Source organism: Saccostrea cucullata, unplaced genomic scaffold (genome assembly GCF_032062105.1).
Source record: "Saccostrea cucullata isolate Sc308-1 unplaced genomic scaffold, CSIRO_AGI_Scuc_v1 ctg1993, whole genome shotgun sequence".
NCBI lineage: Eukaryota > Metazoa > Mollusca > Bivalvia > Ostreida > Ostreidae > Saccostrea > Saccostrea cuccullata.
In genome coordinates this window covers 27,452-43,334 of record NW_026937029.1, presented here as the reverse complement: position 1 = coordinate 43,334, position 15,883 = coordinate 27,452, and the positions used below count along the sequence as shown (strand labels likewise).

Genomic DNA, 15,883 nt, shown 5'->3' with positions numbered 1-15,883 from the left:
AAAAAAGCTGAAATACAATATCGGTAGAAAAACTTTATCTAAAATGTACATAACATTCATTAGACCGCTACTTGAATATTGTTCTATAGTTTGGGACGGGTGTTCTTTACAAGATGTTGAACGATTAGAAATGGTACAGCTTTATGCTGCAAGAATTATTACAGGGTTACCAATTATCGCTTCAAGAGATGCATTATATTTAGAAACAGGATGGGAACCTCTTGCAGATAGGCGAAAAGTAGCAAAACTTAATACTATGTACAAGGTACATCACAACTTAGTACCCGATTATTTAAAAAGTATTTTTCCCGCAACAAGACGTAATGAATCAAAGTACGATACACGCAATAGAGAGGACTACACTATTCCTAGATGTAGACTTGAAATATTCAAGAAATCTTTTGTTCCTGATACAATAAACCAATGGAATAGTCTGAGTATCACCACTAGAAACAGCATATCTTTTAGCAGCTTTAAAAATAACATACATAAAAAACCAGCAGACCCCCCTTCTTATTTCTCCCATGGTAATAGACGACTTAATATCATACATACTAAACTACGACACAATTGCATTTTAAATTATGATCTTTATAGAAGAAACATTATTGAGAGTCCTAACTGTTCATGTGGTACACCAGAAGACCCATATCATTTTTTCTTTGTCTGCAATAAGTACCAATATGCTAGAGAAAAGCTATTCAGAGATTTACTGTGTCTTACGAAACCAAATATCAAATTGAACATTATTGATTGTCATTTACTTCTGTGGGGAAATGAGTCACAAAATGTAGAAATCAATAAATATATTTTTCAGTCAGTTCATAAATTTATAAGAGATTCTGGTAGATTTAATTAACTATTACTACCTAACACTTACACTCTATATATCTATATAATTATATATTTATCATAATTTTGTAACAAATGTATGTTTCAATTTAACAAATTTGTTTGTACATTAATATTCCTTTTCACTTAATTTCCCTATGTATATATATATATTGACAGTTGTATGGTGAGAACCTAGTAAGTTGTTAGAACTTGTGTTCAAACCATTTGTATAGTATTTATACAATAAAATATGTTCAAACCAAACCAAAGAGAAAATGTTATTTCAAACAGTTGCAAACTTTACACAGTCACTCTGAACACACCATAAACAAGGTATAGCGGTCAGCGAGAAAGACAATAGGTGTCATAACTGTGTACTGTGTACCCCAAGTTAATTACTGGTAAACATCAATGGCTTTGATGTCCTTTCGAAATCGTGTTAGGGTTTTAAAAACCAATTTTTCATTCAAAACAAAGTATCAAAAATCAAATTGACAGATTAATATTGTGCATACTGGGACGATTATTTTGATATCCATTTTGTACTTAAAATTATAAAAAGTTGTTTTAATACGCTTATAAAATACTTTGTAGCACAACTACGGATGCAAGTGTTTGTATGAAATAAAACTAAAGAAATACATTTTCTTGCAGATATAAATGATACGTTAATCTGTTGTATTTTTAATTTCAAAAGTAAATAGAATAAGTTTGGTGGATCCAATTTGCAATTGGATTGTGGCTGTTTTATTTTCTTTTACCCACCTTTTTTGATAGCAGGCAGCAATGTAGCACATTTATTTTCATGTATATTTATAATTTTTTATGTTTCGTAGGGGGTCAACTAAGATATGTATACTATACATGCCAATGTTTTTTCCATGTTTTGTTTTCTTAATTAGTCTACTGGTTGTTCCCCCTTTTTTCTATGTATAACATTTACAATGACATTATGGTGCTGGGGGTCAGATTGTGCAATATTGTGATAAAGATATGTAATATTTTATATTTAAATCCCCCTTTCTGACCCCCTGTCTTGTATTGTAAATATGTTTTTACTAATTTTACATCATTTACTTCAATAAATGACATTTTTTCACTTTAATAATGTTGTTTGTTTTTGCCTGCTTTAACCAAAAACAAGCCCAGTTGTCTGGCAGGAGAACTAAGAAACATAAATGATATTTTATAAATAATGTTTTTTATTATTATTCATTTATTTTATTTATTTACTATGAATCTATTTTGTTGCAATCTGTTTTATTCGTTAAATACAAAGTTTGCGACAGCAAGGGATATTGGTGCATTATGGAATAATTAAGTTTTTAAAATCAATACAATAAATGATTTTAAATAATTAGTAAACAGAACAAAAAAAAACTAACTAACTGCATGTATTCTTTTATTATAAAAACAATCGTTTTTATTTTTAAAATTGACGATACAAACAAATTGAATAATCAAATACCCGAAAATGGGATTTTTTGGCTTATTTAATGTAAAACTATTTACGAAAAAATATGTGTCAAAGTATTTTTGAAGCATACTAAATCTGCTTTCAATTATTTTACATCTATGATGGATATCAAAATAATCGTCTCATTACGCACAATCTTTACCCGTCAAAAGCTTCTTTGATACTTTTATTTTGTTTTGATTGAAAAAAAAAGTTCTCATACAAAGAGAAAATGTTATTTCAAACAGCTGCAAACTACACACGGTCGTCCTGCCACACTATAAACAAGGTATAGCGGTCAGTGAAAAAGATAATAGGTGTCATGATTGTGTACCCCGAGTTAATTACTGGTCAACATCAATGGCTTTGATGTTGTTTTAGAACCGTGTTAGGGTTTTGAAAACCGATTTTTTTAATCAAAACAAAGTATCGAAACTCGAATTGACAGATTAATATTGTGCATACTGGGACGATTATTTTGACATCCATTATGTACTTAAAATAATTAAAAGTCATTTTAATACGCAAATAAAATACTTTGTAGCACACCTACGGATGCAAGTGTTTATATGAAATAAAACTAAAGAAACACAGTTTATTGCAGATATAAATGATTCCTTAATCTGTTGTATTTTCAATTTCAAAAATAAATAGATTGATATTTTATTAATATTTTTTTTATTATTCATTTATTGTTTTTAATTCATTTTCTATGAATTTATTTTGCTGCAATCTGTCTTATTTGTTAAATACTGGATTGACTTTGTACCATTTGTATTAAAAAAAGGGGAGAGACAGCAGGGGGTTTTGGTGCATTTTGGAATAATTAAGTTTTTTTAAATCAATACAATAATTGATTTGAAATATTTAGTAAGCAATACAAAAACATAAACTTATGAACTGCCTGTATTTATTTATTATAAAAACAATCGTTTTTATTCTTAAAATTGACGATACAAACAAATTGAATAATCAAATACCCGAAAATGGGATTTTTTTGGGATTATTTTATGTAAAAACTATTAATGAAAAAATATGTGTCAAAGTATTTTTGAAGCATATTAAATCTGCTTTTAATTATTTTACATCTATGATGGATATCAAAATAATCGTCTCATTACGCACAATCTTTACCCGTCAAAAGCTTCTTTGATACTTTTATTTTGTTTTGATTGAAAAAAAAGTTCTCATACAAAGAGAAAATGTTATTTCAAACAGCTGCAAACTACACACGGTCGTCCTGCCACACTATAAACAAGGTATAGCGGTCAGTGAAAAAGATAATAGGTGTCATGACTGTGTACCCCGAGATAATTACTGGTCAACATCAATGGCTTTCATGTTGTTTTAGAACCGTGTTAGGGTTTTGAAAACAGATTTTTTAATCAAAACAAAGTATCGAAACTCGAATTGACAGATTAATATTGTGCATACTGAGACGATTATTTTGATATCCATTATGTACTTAAAATAATTAAAAGTCATTTTAATACGCAAATAAAATACTTTGTAGCACACCTACGGATGCAAGTGTTTATATGAAATAAAACTAAAGAAACACAGTTTATTGCAGATATAAATGATTCCTTAATCTGTTGTATTTTCAATTTCAAAAATAAATAGATTGATATTTTATTAATAATTTTTTTTATTATTCATTTTTTGTTTTTAATTTATTTTCTATGAATTTATTTTGCTGCAATCTGTCTTATTTGTTAAATACTGGATTGACTTTGTACCATTTGTATTAAACAATACAAAAACATAAACTTATGAACTGCCTGTATTTATTTATTATAAAAACAATCGTTTTTATTTTTAAAATTGACGATACAAACAAATTGAATAATCAAATACCCGAGAATGGGATTTTTTTGGGATTATTTTATGTAAAAACTATTAATGAAAAAATATGTGTCAAAGTATTTTTGAAGCATATTAAATCTGCTTTTAATTATTTTACATCTATGATGGATATCAAAATAATCGTCTCATTACGCACAATCTTTACCCGTCAATAGCTTCTTTGATACTTTTATTTTGTTTTGATTGAAAAAAAGTTCTCATACAAAGAGAAAATGTTATTTCAAACAGCTGCAAACTACACACGGTCGTCCTGCCACACTATAAACAAGGTATAGCGGTCAGTGAAAAAGATAATAGGTGTCATGACTGTGTACCCCGAGTTAATTACTGGTCAACATCAATGGCTTTCATGTTGTTTTAGAACCGTGTTAGGGTTTTGAAAACAGATTTTTTAATCAAAACAAAGTGTCAAAAATCTAATTGACAGATGAATATTGTGCATAATGAGACGATCATTTTGATACCCATCATTGACTTAAATTAATAAAAAGTCGTTTAAATATGCTAATAAAATACTTTGTAGCATATTTCAGCAAATAATTAAATTAAAACTATTAAAACAAATTTTGGAGATATAAATGAGTGATAAATTAAAAATAAACAAATAAATGAATAACTTTATATAATTCTCATCATTGATTGATTGATTTATCTATTTCTTTCTTTCTTTCTTTCTTTCTTTATTTATTTATTTTATTTATTCTTTATTCATTCGATTTGTAGATTTATTCACATCAGAAATGAATATAATAGATTTTAATTTTATTTAATAATTTTTATTTATTTAAAAAAAATTATTTTATTAATGCATTTATATATCATTCCTTTCAATTATTTTTTATTCATTAAATTCTTTGGGAAAACAAAATATCCCATGCATGGATTTGATAATGTATTCCGAATTGTTTAAATCTAGTTCTTCTACAAACACAGTTATTACTCTCAAACATGTTTCAAAGTAGATCAAATAAAAAATGAAAAAGATTATAAATATATATAAAAGGTTCATAAAATACAATGTACAAGCCATTAACCATCAGAAGATGAAATAAATTGGTAATTTATTTCTTCTTTAGAATCAATGCAATTCTCTGCCGTTCTCCACCCGAAATGCTACCAAACCAAAAAAATCAAATTGATACAAGTAATATTAACTAAATTACAGGGGATTAAGTTAAGGCATTTAAAAATGTATTAACTTTTTACTAAGTCTACATTTTCAAAAAATATACTTAAAGTTTTCAAGAATATATCATTTTTCTCTCTTAAATGCAACAAACATTTTTTTAAACTCCTATTCTTGGCCAAAATAAATGTCAGGGGACGACAGGGGGTAGACAGGGAGGGCAGGGACAACGACAGGGGACGACAGGGACTGGACAGGGAGATCAGAGAATGTCAGGGGACGACAGGGAGTAGACAGGGAAGGCAGGGACAACGACAGGGGATGACACGGACTAGACAGGGAGAGCAGGGACAACGACAGGGGATCATAGGAGAAAGTCTGGGAGACACAGGTAAATGTCAGGGACTGACAGGGGGACAACAGGGGATTTTTTGGAATCTAAGGGGTTATTTAATTCAGTAGTGTTACCTGATCCGAATAACACCTTTTTCGATGCCTGATAAGAAGTAGACCTCCGATATTTTCAGATAGAATTAAAATGTAGGAGCTTGAATGTTATGGTATTCTAAAGAAGAGGCGTAGCTGAAATGGCTTATAAGTTATAAGTGAAATCTTATTGACCATGTACCGTATGGTGTTCAGAAGCCGAAAGCGTAGGAATATGTAGTTACGTCATCCCTGCTTAGAAGGGGAAAAACCTGGCGGGAGTACGAGCATGCATATTAGGGTGCTCAGGTGATGAACAGGTTTTGTTCAAAGTTTTGTTGGAAGTTAGCGGGCTTCAAGAGAGTAAGTTTCTAAAGAGAATGAGAGCAGATATGTAGGTAAAGTTGTGTATATTTTTTTTTCTCTCTCGTCTCCCCGCCTGCCAAAGGACTCCTCCAAAGAAAGGCGCACGTGTCTGGTTGACATTTTTTACCTTTTGTATTCGTGCTTGTCATAGATTCAAGGTAATATGCAAGTTTCATGTCTTTTGCTGGCAATGCTAAATTAGGATATCTTTGTAGATTATGTTACCACTGTAGATAATGAAACAAAATAATTGTTCACACAGGGTTAAAAATATATCTTATAGATATCAGCACTATTTGCAGTCAATAATTTGACGTAATTGAAGTATCTGAAACTACTCGGACAAATGAGTTGAAACAGTAAGAGTCAGTAGACCTTTTATGTAGATTTTTGTAAACTGATGGAAGGTAATTTTTTGCTGTAGTGATTTCCACATTGTACGTGCAAGTATTGAAATGATTGATTATACTTGAAAAAGCCTACAGTACCCGCATCGTTATTCTTTACAGGATACACGATAAGATAGGATACACGCACGATACGATAGGATACACGCACGATACGATAGGATACACGCACGATAGGACAGGATACACGCACGATAGGATAAACGCAAAACACGATAAACGCAAAACACGATACACGCAAAACACGATAAACGCAAAACACGATAGACCTGATAAACGATCTTCACGATAGGATAAACGCAAAACCTGATAGGATTGTTTCAAAATGCGGAACGCTTTCTGACAAGACGAAAAGATTATTTTGAATTAAATTAAAAGATGAAAGATTATTTAAATTAAATTATATTTTAATTTAAATACTTGCAGAGCTTCAAATCTAAACTATAAAGTACATTTAATTATTATAAAAGAACCTGAGATCTCTGTATTAATTTTACAAAAGTTGTTTATTTATATATATAAAAATTGACAGTGATTAAATGGATTTTCATGAAATGGAGACTGTATTTTTTTTATTTCTTCTCAAGGGTGTGAATTTTGAAACTCTATAAACAGATTTATTATTTATGAAAAATATACATTTTAATTTTCTATCTAATAAATTTATCTACAAGTACCAAGTTATTTCACGGAAGAAATTTACGCGATAAATTAAATATTTGATTTAATGTCTAAAGCTTACAATCTGCGATGTATCCAAAAATCGCAATTAAATATTAAATATCTTAGAAAATAATACAAGTAGGAGTTCGGCCGAAAGAAAGGTTTAAAGAAAACGGCTTTAACAAAATTAATAAATTTAACATGATAGATCTATCAAGAACGAAACAGTTCAAGATAATTAAATCTCCTGAATAGAAATCTAAATAATTATCAAAATAATGGCGCTCTGCATTAATACATGTAAACTGTGTCATGAGAATTTGAATCTGCTACAACTGCACATGTACGTTTACGCTAAGCTCTGACTTGTGTACATGTTAACATTTTACATTAAAGATACTTAAAACCTCGTATTTATTTACGAACATTGAATGGTTAAATACTTTCTTCTTTACAATACAAAACAGAAAAATTAATTAACAAATATTAAAAGAGTGAAATGCGACTTTTCCGACTAAATAATCATAAATCATTGCTATTCAACTCTGTGTGTACTGTTTCTAATAATAACGAAAAATGGGTTTAATTCGGCAAATGAATTATTAAACCTTAAAATCATTTTACACTGACCCGGTAATCTCATATTAGGCATATTCGAAGGGCTGTATTTTGAAAGTCCGCAACCAATTTAAAATTAGATATACAAAATCTAACCAAATAGCCAAATATAATATTGAATTCTTAAATAAAGTTATATACGTATGGAATAAAACCCATTAATACTATAAATTGATTCGGTGTATTTATTAGCCTTGCATGGTCACGGCGGATCAGACGACTCCCTTTGTTTTATTTTTATAGTAAGATACCGTTAAAAAAATAATGCGAGCTAAGTTTCATAGTTTAGAGTGTTAGAACTATTTCATCCGTTTCTACGATCAATGATATTGTTTCCTAGAATTAATTTTGTCCGTATTACGTAGAAAATCCGATGACCCGAAAGTGCATGTACCATAAGTGCAGTATATTTTTTTAAGTTTATTAAAAGACTTATTTACATAAACATAATGGAAACATTGTACGAAATGAAAAAAATCAACGGAGTGAGTTTAGGGACTTCATTGCATTAAGCTGATTTATTTGAATTTTTATTTAACATTCAAGATGATTTTTTAATCCAAAAATTGTACAATTATTTAATATACTTTGAATTAAATCTTTGATAAAATTATTCAAACAAGTTAGAAACAAAATCCCGTAAATAAGTAGATGCGTTTCATTAAAACCAGGTAGTATTCGAGGTTACTAATTGACCCCAGGTGAGAAATCAGTACAGGTATGTTGACGGTGATCACACACACGGGCCGAGGTGTCAGTTAGGCTAGAAGTGGGAGGGGGTGGTTCACCGCACAGGAAGACAGTGTGCTAATTAGAGAGCTACACATACGTGTCAGTTTTCTTGCAAGGAAAGGTCTTCGATTTATTTTGATTTTTGGCATCCCGCTGAATTATATTTTGAATTTATTTCCACGCCGAAAAGGTAAGCTGTTAAAAAAACTTCATGTTTTCCCCTGTACATGTTTATATTATTTTTATGTTATCTAATGCCAGATAAAATTAATGAAAATCTTCTATTTTATAGTAACAGCCATGGTGTGATAAATTGGGTAGAATATTTCCATGCATTATATTTTATAATTTTGATTTCTTTTATTAATTTAGACATGTGTCAAGGAATTTTATAATTAGCTTTAAAAAATAAATCTAAAATTTGAACGTATAGGGCCAAAATGGTTGTTTAAATCATCTGGATCATTGTCTTATGTTATATTATCATCAAGACTTTTTTACATCAAGACTTTAAAAAATTGTGCATACATGCAGGTCAGACGCGTTAACATATTCCTAACGTTATCAGACGATAAACAAGGAAAAACAGAATATTGCATGAAAAAAGATACATTTCAATATCCTGCTTATTATTTATTTATTTGCTTTTTGTGTACGGGAACATCTTAGCTTACGAAAAATCCTTCTCCGGTAACTCCGATTCATTTGAGAAAATCATATTCATAGTATTTAATTTTGATAAAATAAATCATACAATTCGATAAATTATTTTTTTAAAGAAATAGACCAGGTGATCGATTTACTTATAATTTCATTTCCGAGAAATAGAGTTACTGTTTAAATTTTGACAATTACTCTCTGCTTTACCATGATATTATTATTTTATTCATTTAATTAATTACTTATTAATAAATCAATTTATTCATTCATGAAATACGCGATTAATTATTTTTTCCTTCTTCTCTTTAATATTTCTTCTATTGATGAAAAAGAAAGGGAAAAATCTTTATTTTCTCTTTTTCGGTTGAATTAATCTTATTTTTATTCACAAAACGAAAAAGAAACTCGGAATAGCTCAGTAGTTTCTTTACATAGTAAAGATAAAAAGCGAGGGTTTCCGAATATACACGATAAACGCAAAACACGATACACGATAGAACCTGATAAACGATCTACACGATAAACGCAAAACACGATAAACGGAAAACACGATAGAAAACGCAAAACCTGATAAACGGAAAACACGATACGATAGGATACACGCACGATACGATAGGATACACGCACGATACGATAGGATACACGCACGATAGAACACGATAGAATTGTAAAGAATAACGATGCGGGTACTGTAACATGTCACAATTTGATGTAGTGCTCTGATATTCAGAAGGTATAGAAATGAAATAAATGTAGACCACATGACGTTGTCAACAAACATTTCCGCGCACGGGCAATGCACAAAATGATCTATAATTCCGATATAGCTGTAAACCTCTAATTTGTGTAAAGAAATTTTTGTATAGAATCTAGGATGAAAAACTTACTCTCTGATGAAGCAATTGTCGCCGTTAATCGGTTTTTGATGTGTTGGAGCTCTTCTATGCTACAAATAGATTCTGAAACAGAAATAGGGTACTGTATACAGGGTTATTTTCGCCCCGTGTTATTTTTCGCCCTGGTGCACTTGCTAACAATTTTGCCCCGTTTTAAATTCGCCCAGTCGTAGTTTTGTTTAAGAGATTAAGCTGTGTAATTTGAATTCGCACCGTTTTAAATTAGCCCAATCAGGAAGAGGGCGAAAGGGGCGAAAATAATTGGGGGGGGGAAATTTCCCTGTATACAGTATTTAGCTGAATTATCAATTCATATGTTTCCGAATACAACCGTTTATCAATGTAGAATTTTCAATGATAATTTACCAGTGAGATGGTCATGAATATATTGTTATAATGCTGTTGTAGGATGGCGGATTGGACAAGGAAAGAAGTAAGAGAAATGGTATGTATGATTTTAAATTCGGCAGATTAAACGCACTTTAACGCAGATATCCATTCTCAAGGAAGAAGTTGAATAAGGACTGAAGCAATTGTAAATTCCTTATTATAGTTCTCAAGAATGGTATGAGATTAATTAATCCTGATGAGGTCAAATGTCCTCTTCTGTGTAAGGTATACTAACGGTGAGAAATGGTATGCCCCCATACTGTACGAAATGATGTTGTGAAGGTTTTGTATTTGTGTTCTGACATTGGCCATTAATTCCTAAGTCTTTCACTTCACATAATATACAAGGATATGTATCATAACACTTTTCCATTTAAAAAGATAATGTTGACATTGGCGGTTGATTGATGAAACAAGAATATCAGCAACTTTGATGAAAGTCATCATTTCCTAAGTTATATGGTCGATTGAATGACCTCGACAGCAAAAACCATATTAAGATTGAGTTCCATGAGGTTTGTCATGCTTATTGTTAGGCCATAATTTTTAACATTGAAATGACAACAGGTTATTCCGTTATTTCCACAGCATGACTAGGAGCACATGGCGGATGTGACTTGTTGGTAGGAGATGCTCACTCCTTCATGGCACCTGATCCCACCTCTGATGTTTTTAAGTTTTTTGTTGGCTGTGCTTTTACCGAGTTTCCGAAAACCAAATTTTTCTATCAGTCATTCGGACTGATGACTTAATGTGTTCTATCAGTCCGAAACATATTCTATTATTCCGAATGAATTTTAAAATATATAGTGTATTTCTCATGTCAGATGTAATTCAAAGAAAATGGCAATGAATATGTAAGAAAAATGGTGGCTCACAAACACTGATTGTGATATAAAAGGAATATAAAATGCAACTATAATTAATTCAAACATGGCACCAGGTCACACAGGCTTGTGGCAGCAATAAAGGCACTAGCCCCAAGTAGATATTGTGAGAAAGAAACAACTAATTACAAAAAAGTTAATTCTTGAAAAAGAAAACTTCTCAAGGTTTCTAGAATTCTGTTTAAAATTTAAAGTTTAATTCTCACTTGTAAATTTGAATCATATAGAAGAAGCAGTAGAAATTCAAAATGAAGGTAAATTTTAAAAAATTATTTTTACGCTTTCTCAGTGGGCATTGCACCTCATGACCTATATATGTGTTTATCAATAATAGAGGAAATTCGGATTAGGAAGAAACTATCGTTTTTGAAAGTAAATAAGTCAAGTAGAAATGCAAGATGGATAAGATAATGGATATTAACGAAGAAAAGGAGCTGGCTGCATTGAAATTTTTCATATATGAAGATATTGCAATAGGCCTAGATTAGAGTACAAGAAATTAATCAGGACAAGCCCTCACCACAATCGGCAGGGCTCTCACACCACTTTTTGGGACTAGGGCCGGGGCCGTTCAAATTAGGAAAATTACCATCCTTTCGGGAAAAGTTGGATAACCAAAATTTATTTTAAGAAATCCTCAAATTTTGCTTTTCTAGCATTTTGTCATCTATTTAACTCTGGTTTTGAATACAGATCAAACATGGGTAGGTAGGCTATTTATGAAAGTACATTAGCTTTGTCATTACTATCTTTGAGTGTTGATATTGTGGTTATCTGTCTTTCTGAGTGACAGTCGCTAGTCACATTGTCCTGAATTTTCTCGATCACATGGACAAAGTTGATTACCAATACAGCGCGAGACTGATCATGCGGAAGCGTGCATGGGTATGTTTCTACGTGCAGCTTACTAATATTTAAGAGAAATGTCTTTTTTCGAAACCCAAATGATGTTTCTATGTCGAATGTACATGACAAGATACTCTTAACTCATAGTACACATTTCGGTAAAAACAATAACCTGGTTCTCCGAACCAGTTTACGAATGAATTAGGCGCGAACTAATAAAATAGTGGTACAGTTTCACTTTCATTTTCAAGTGCGTTTGTTTGGGGTTTTTTTTTTGCGATTAAGTTTCATGGACTTTTATTTTTTAATTAATATTTTGCTATGAAAATTGGGAAATTTACACCTTTCTTTTTGGAAAAAAGGTATTTTTTTTGCATTGGGAACGGGGCCGTTGAACGGCCCCAATTTTAGAGAATCGAGAGCCCTGATCGGTCACACGGACCGATACTGTAGCGAATATCATGGGACATTTCGATTTTCTATCGGTTTTGCTGGTTGGACCGATAGTTTTCGGAAACTCTGCTTTTAATATATATCGTTTTACAGACTTAGATATAGACTACTGTTTCTGTTCTCCATATACTTTATTCTAATGCAATTTTAGGAAACTGATACATTGACCAATGTAGAGTTGAAGAAACTGTCTCGGTCCCCAGGAGATAGAGAACCGGGTAAGGAATTGTAAATAATTATTTTTATAATGTAGTGCAGAAGTGTAATGGCAAACCTACCTGCATCTCAAATTATTATAAAATGCCCTGTTTAATTCTGTTAAAGTTAAGGTGTTGAAGAGAGGCATAAATTCATATCCCCTTTTAAATGGAAAGCAGCACATAGAAATACATTTCACTCCTAAAAATCCAATGAGAACCCATCAAACAAGTTATATATCTGCAAATGGCAAAGCGGTTAATGAATAATTTATACTGGTCTTTGAAAAGAATGTAAATGTATTATACAGTAATGTTTTCACCCAATGTGTAAATATAAAAATGCCTATGTAATGTGAAATGATTGAAAAGGACGTGTTTTGGTATTTACTCAGTAATTTTTTCTTCAGATGAGGATTGTTCTAGAAAATCTGAGCTTGCCAGTATAAGAGCAGTCAGCGTGCACCAATTTTATGACATTTTTGAGGAACTTGGTCGGTAAGTGCAATAGGTTATTAGACGTGGCAGTTTTTTTATGGCTATGAGGAAAATATCTTACAGTTCACCACTTTCTTTATGCGCCAAGTAATATAGTGTAAAATGATGGAATTGGTTCAAGTTATATAGTACTCGAACCAATACCATCATTTTATCTAATGTAGGAATATACTTACCAATTTTTGTGCTTATTTCCTAAATTGCTTGAAAAACAAACAACTTGAACAGTCCTATACAAAGTTGCCAACTCACCCACTTTCATCGGGTAAGTTTGCGATGTTAAACGATGTTAAATGTTGAAACCCAAAATGGACATCGATGTTATCGTAGAATCGTGATTAAAATAAAATCCATTAGGTTTATCTAGATGTACAAGTACAGCTATATTATTATGTAAACATATGCATGCTTTTAAAAATGCTTGGAAATCCCATAATTTCACAGTATCACTGCTATATCTAAAGCGCGGCGCCATTGTGGACCTTCAGGCCTTTTGATGTTTAGTTTGAAGCTATTTTTCCATATGCATATATGTTAACACATAGCAAAGAAATTACACCCACTCACCACCGCAATTACACACACTCACACAGTACACTTTTAAACTTACATAACAATATATTTGACAGTTTATCATGAGATATATCCAGAAACAAAACAGATATACCAAGATGTGTATATAAATTTAAAGGAAATACAATTTCGCTTAATCATAATTTGATGTACACATTATCATACAGGGCGAACTCGTTGATAATTTATTTTGTAAGAAAGAATTTCAAAGACTAGTCATAATTGCCATCAAACTAGAATGATGAAGTAGTATTACAAAACTTGCCTATTGGTAGGAGAAAGAAGCATTCATATGACATATGCTGATGTATTGTAGCGGTGCATTTGGTGTAGTTCATCGGTCTATAGAGAAGGACAGTGGAAGGAAGTATCTCGCCAGGTTTATCAGCACTCCTTGCCCAGTTGATAAGGCCACGGTGAAGAATGAAATAAGGATAATCAGCCAACTTCATCACCCCAGTATTGTTCATCTGAAGGAGGCATTTGAGGAAAATCATGAAATGATTTTAATTATGGAATTGTAAGTAGAATAGAAATTGTATTGAAATATTCACAGTAGCACATTTCTATGGCGTTGTGCGAAGCTCTATCGACTTCTAGTGATCAATCAGATTTATGCAACCGAATGTGTCAGTGGATGCATCCGCAATAAGAAATAGCAACAGCTGTAAACCAAATTCTTTTGAAATGTTCACAAAGAATAATAGCTTGAATGGGAAAATATGACCAGGCTTAAAAAAAAAAGAAATAAGTTTGTTTCCTGTAACATTCCTAAAAAAATCAAGGGTCGGTAGGTCGGAATTTTTTTTTTTTTTTTTTTTGTTTTTGCTTATGAATGGTGAAACCTCCCCGGCTTGAAAATAACAGGTGTTATATTTACAGTGGACACCCAACATGGCATCCAAAATGGCTGCCAGCGGCAGAAAACGAACTTCAGAAAGTTGTAGGGGGAAACTGTTGTTACACTAATCATTACTCTTTATATTTAAGGTAAATGTAAATTTGGTTGACATATTTTATGTCTCAAATTAAGCTACAAGCAATTTTTTTTTATTTAATAAATGGAATCAGCTGATTGATCAAACAAAGTTTTGCCATTTGTCAGAAAAAAAAAATCCACCCGGGGATAATTTGAATGGGTCGGTCGGGTTACAGGAAACAAACATATTTTTTTTTAGGCCCCATGGTATCTTTAATTTATTATACTATAAGGTAACGATTTGTTTACGCAAGAAAAACGTCATGGTTGTAGCGGATGAATTTTTACAGAGAGGGTGCATCAAATGACATGAATAACATATTGGGACTGATTTATGTAATACAAACAACCTTAAAGGTTCTTGGACACAGATTTAAAGTTAATTTTTTTCTCTATAATATAACGAATTATATATTTTAATAGCATTTCAAACAAAAATTAATTAAAAATCTTATTTCGTTTAAAAGTTATTAAAATTTCAAAATTTTTGGGCGTGTTATAGTGACACATCCTTGCACTTTTACAAATTTTATTTTTAATCTTAATACTTAGGAAAAGTGGCAATCTTGTTGTTTATGAGTGAAAAGTATTAATACTATATTCCAGAAAATTCAGAATAGACATGTTCGAAAGCAAAACAAACACACAATATATTCTCAGTCCGTGCAGTTGTGGTGAGCATACTTTGACTATTAAACGCACCTGGTAAAATCAAAACATCAACAAAAACAGAGCTCCTGCCTTGTTACAAAAACTGTGTACATAACACGAGTGTGATCGATTTGCACACACGACTTAGCTCGGAATGACGATACTTGTGAAGGCGTTTTGATTTCTAACATTTCTACTCCAAATAAAATTATTTTTCTGGATTAAAGTTTTAATATGTCTAATTAAAACACGACAAGATTGCCATTTTTCTGAAGAATTAAGAATAAAATTAAATTTATGTGAAAGTGCAGGGATGTGTCAATCAAATCCGCCAAAAAATTTGAAGTTTTAATAACTTT

The 15,883-nt window shown here is 31.3% G+C and overlaps 1 protein-coding gene across 1 annotated transcript in view; it reads left to right on the top strand.

The window, feature by feature from the left end:
* Positions 1-10,459: 10,459 nt before the first annotated feature.
* Positions 10,460-15,883, top strand: part of LOC134247081 (myosin light chain kinase, smooth muscle-like) — a gene marked incomplete at its 3' end in the record, with an annotated part of 31,133 nt that continues 25,709 nt past the window's right edge. Inside the window, exons 1-4 of the mRNA XM_062729421.1 lie at positions 10,460-10,495; positions 12,778-12,844; positions 13,234-13,321; positions 14,211-14,414. Of these exons, the coding sequence (XP_062585405.1) occupies positions 10,460-10,495; positions 12,778-12,844; positions 13,234-13,321; positions 14,211-14,414 (395 nt within the window). The remainder of the gene's footprint in view (positions 10,496-12,777; positions 12,845-13,233; positions 13,322-14,210; positions 14,415-15,883) is intronic.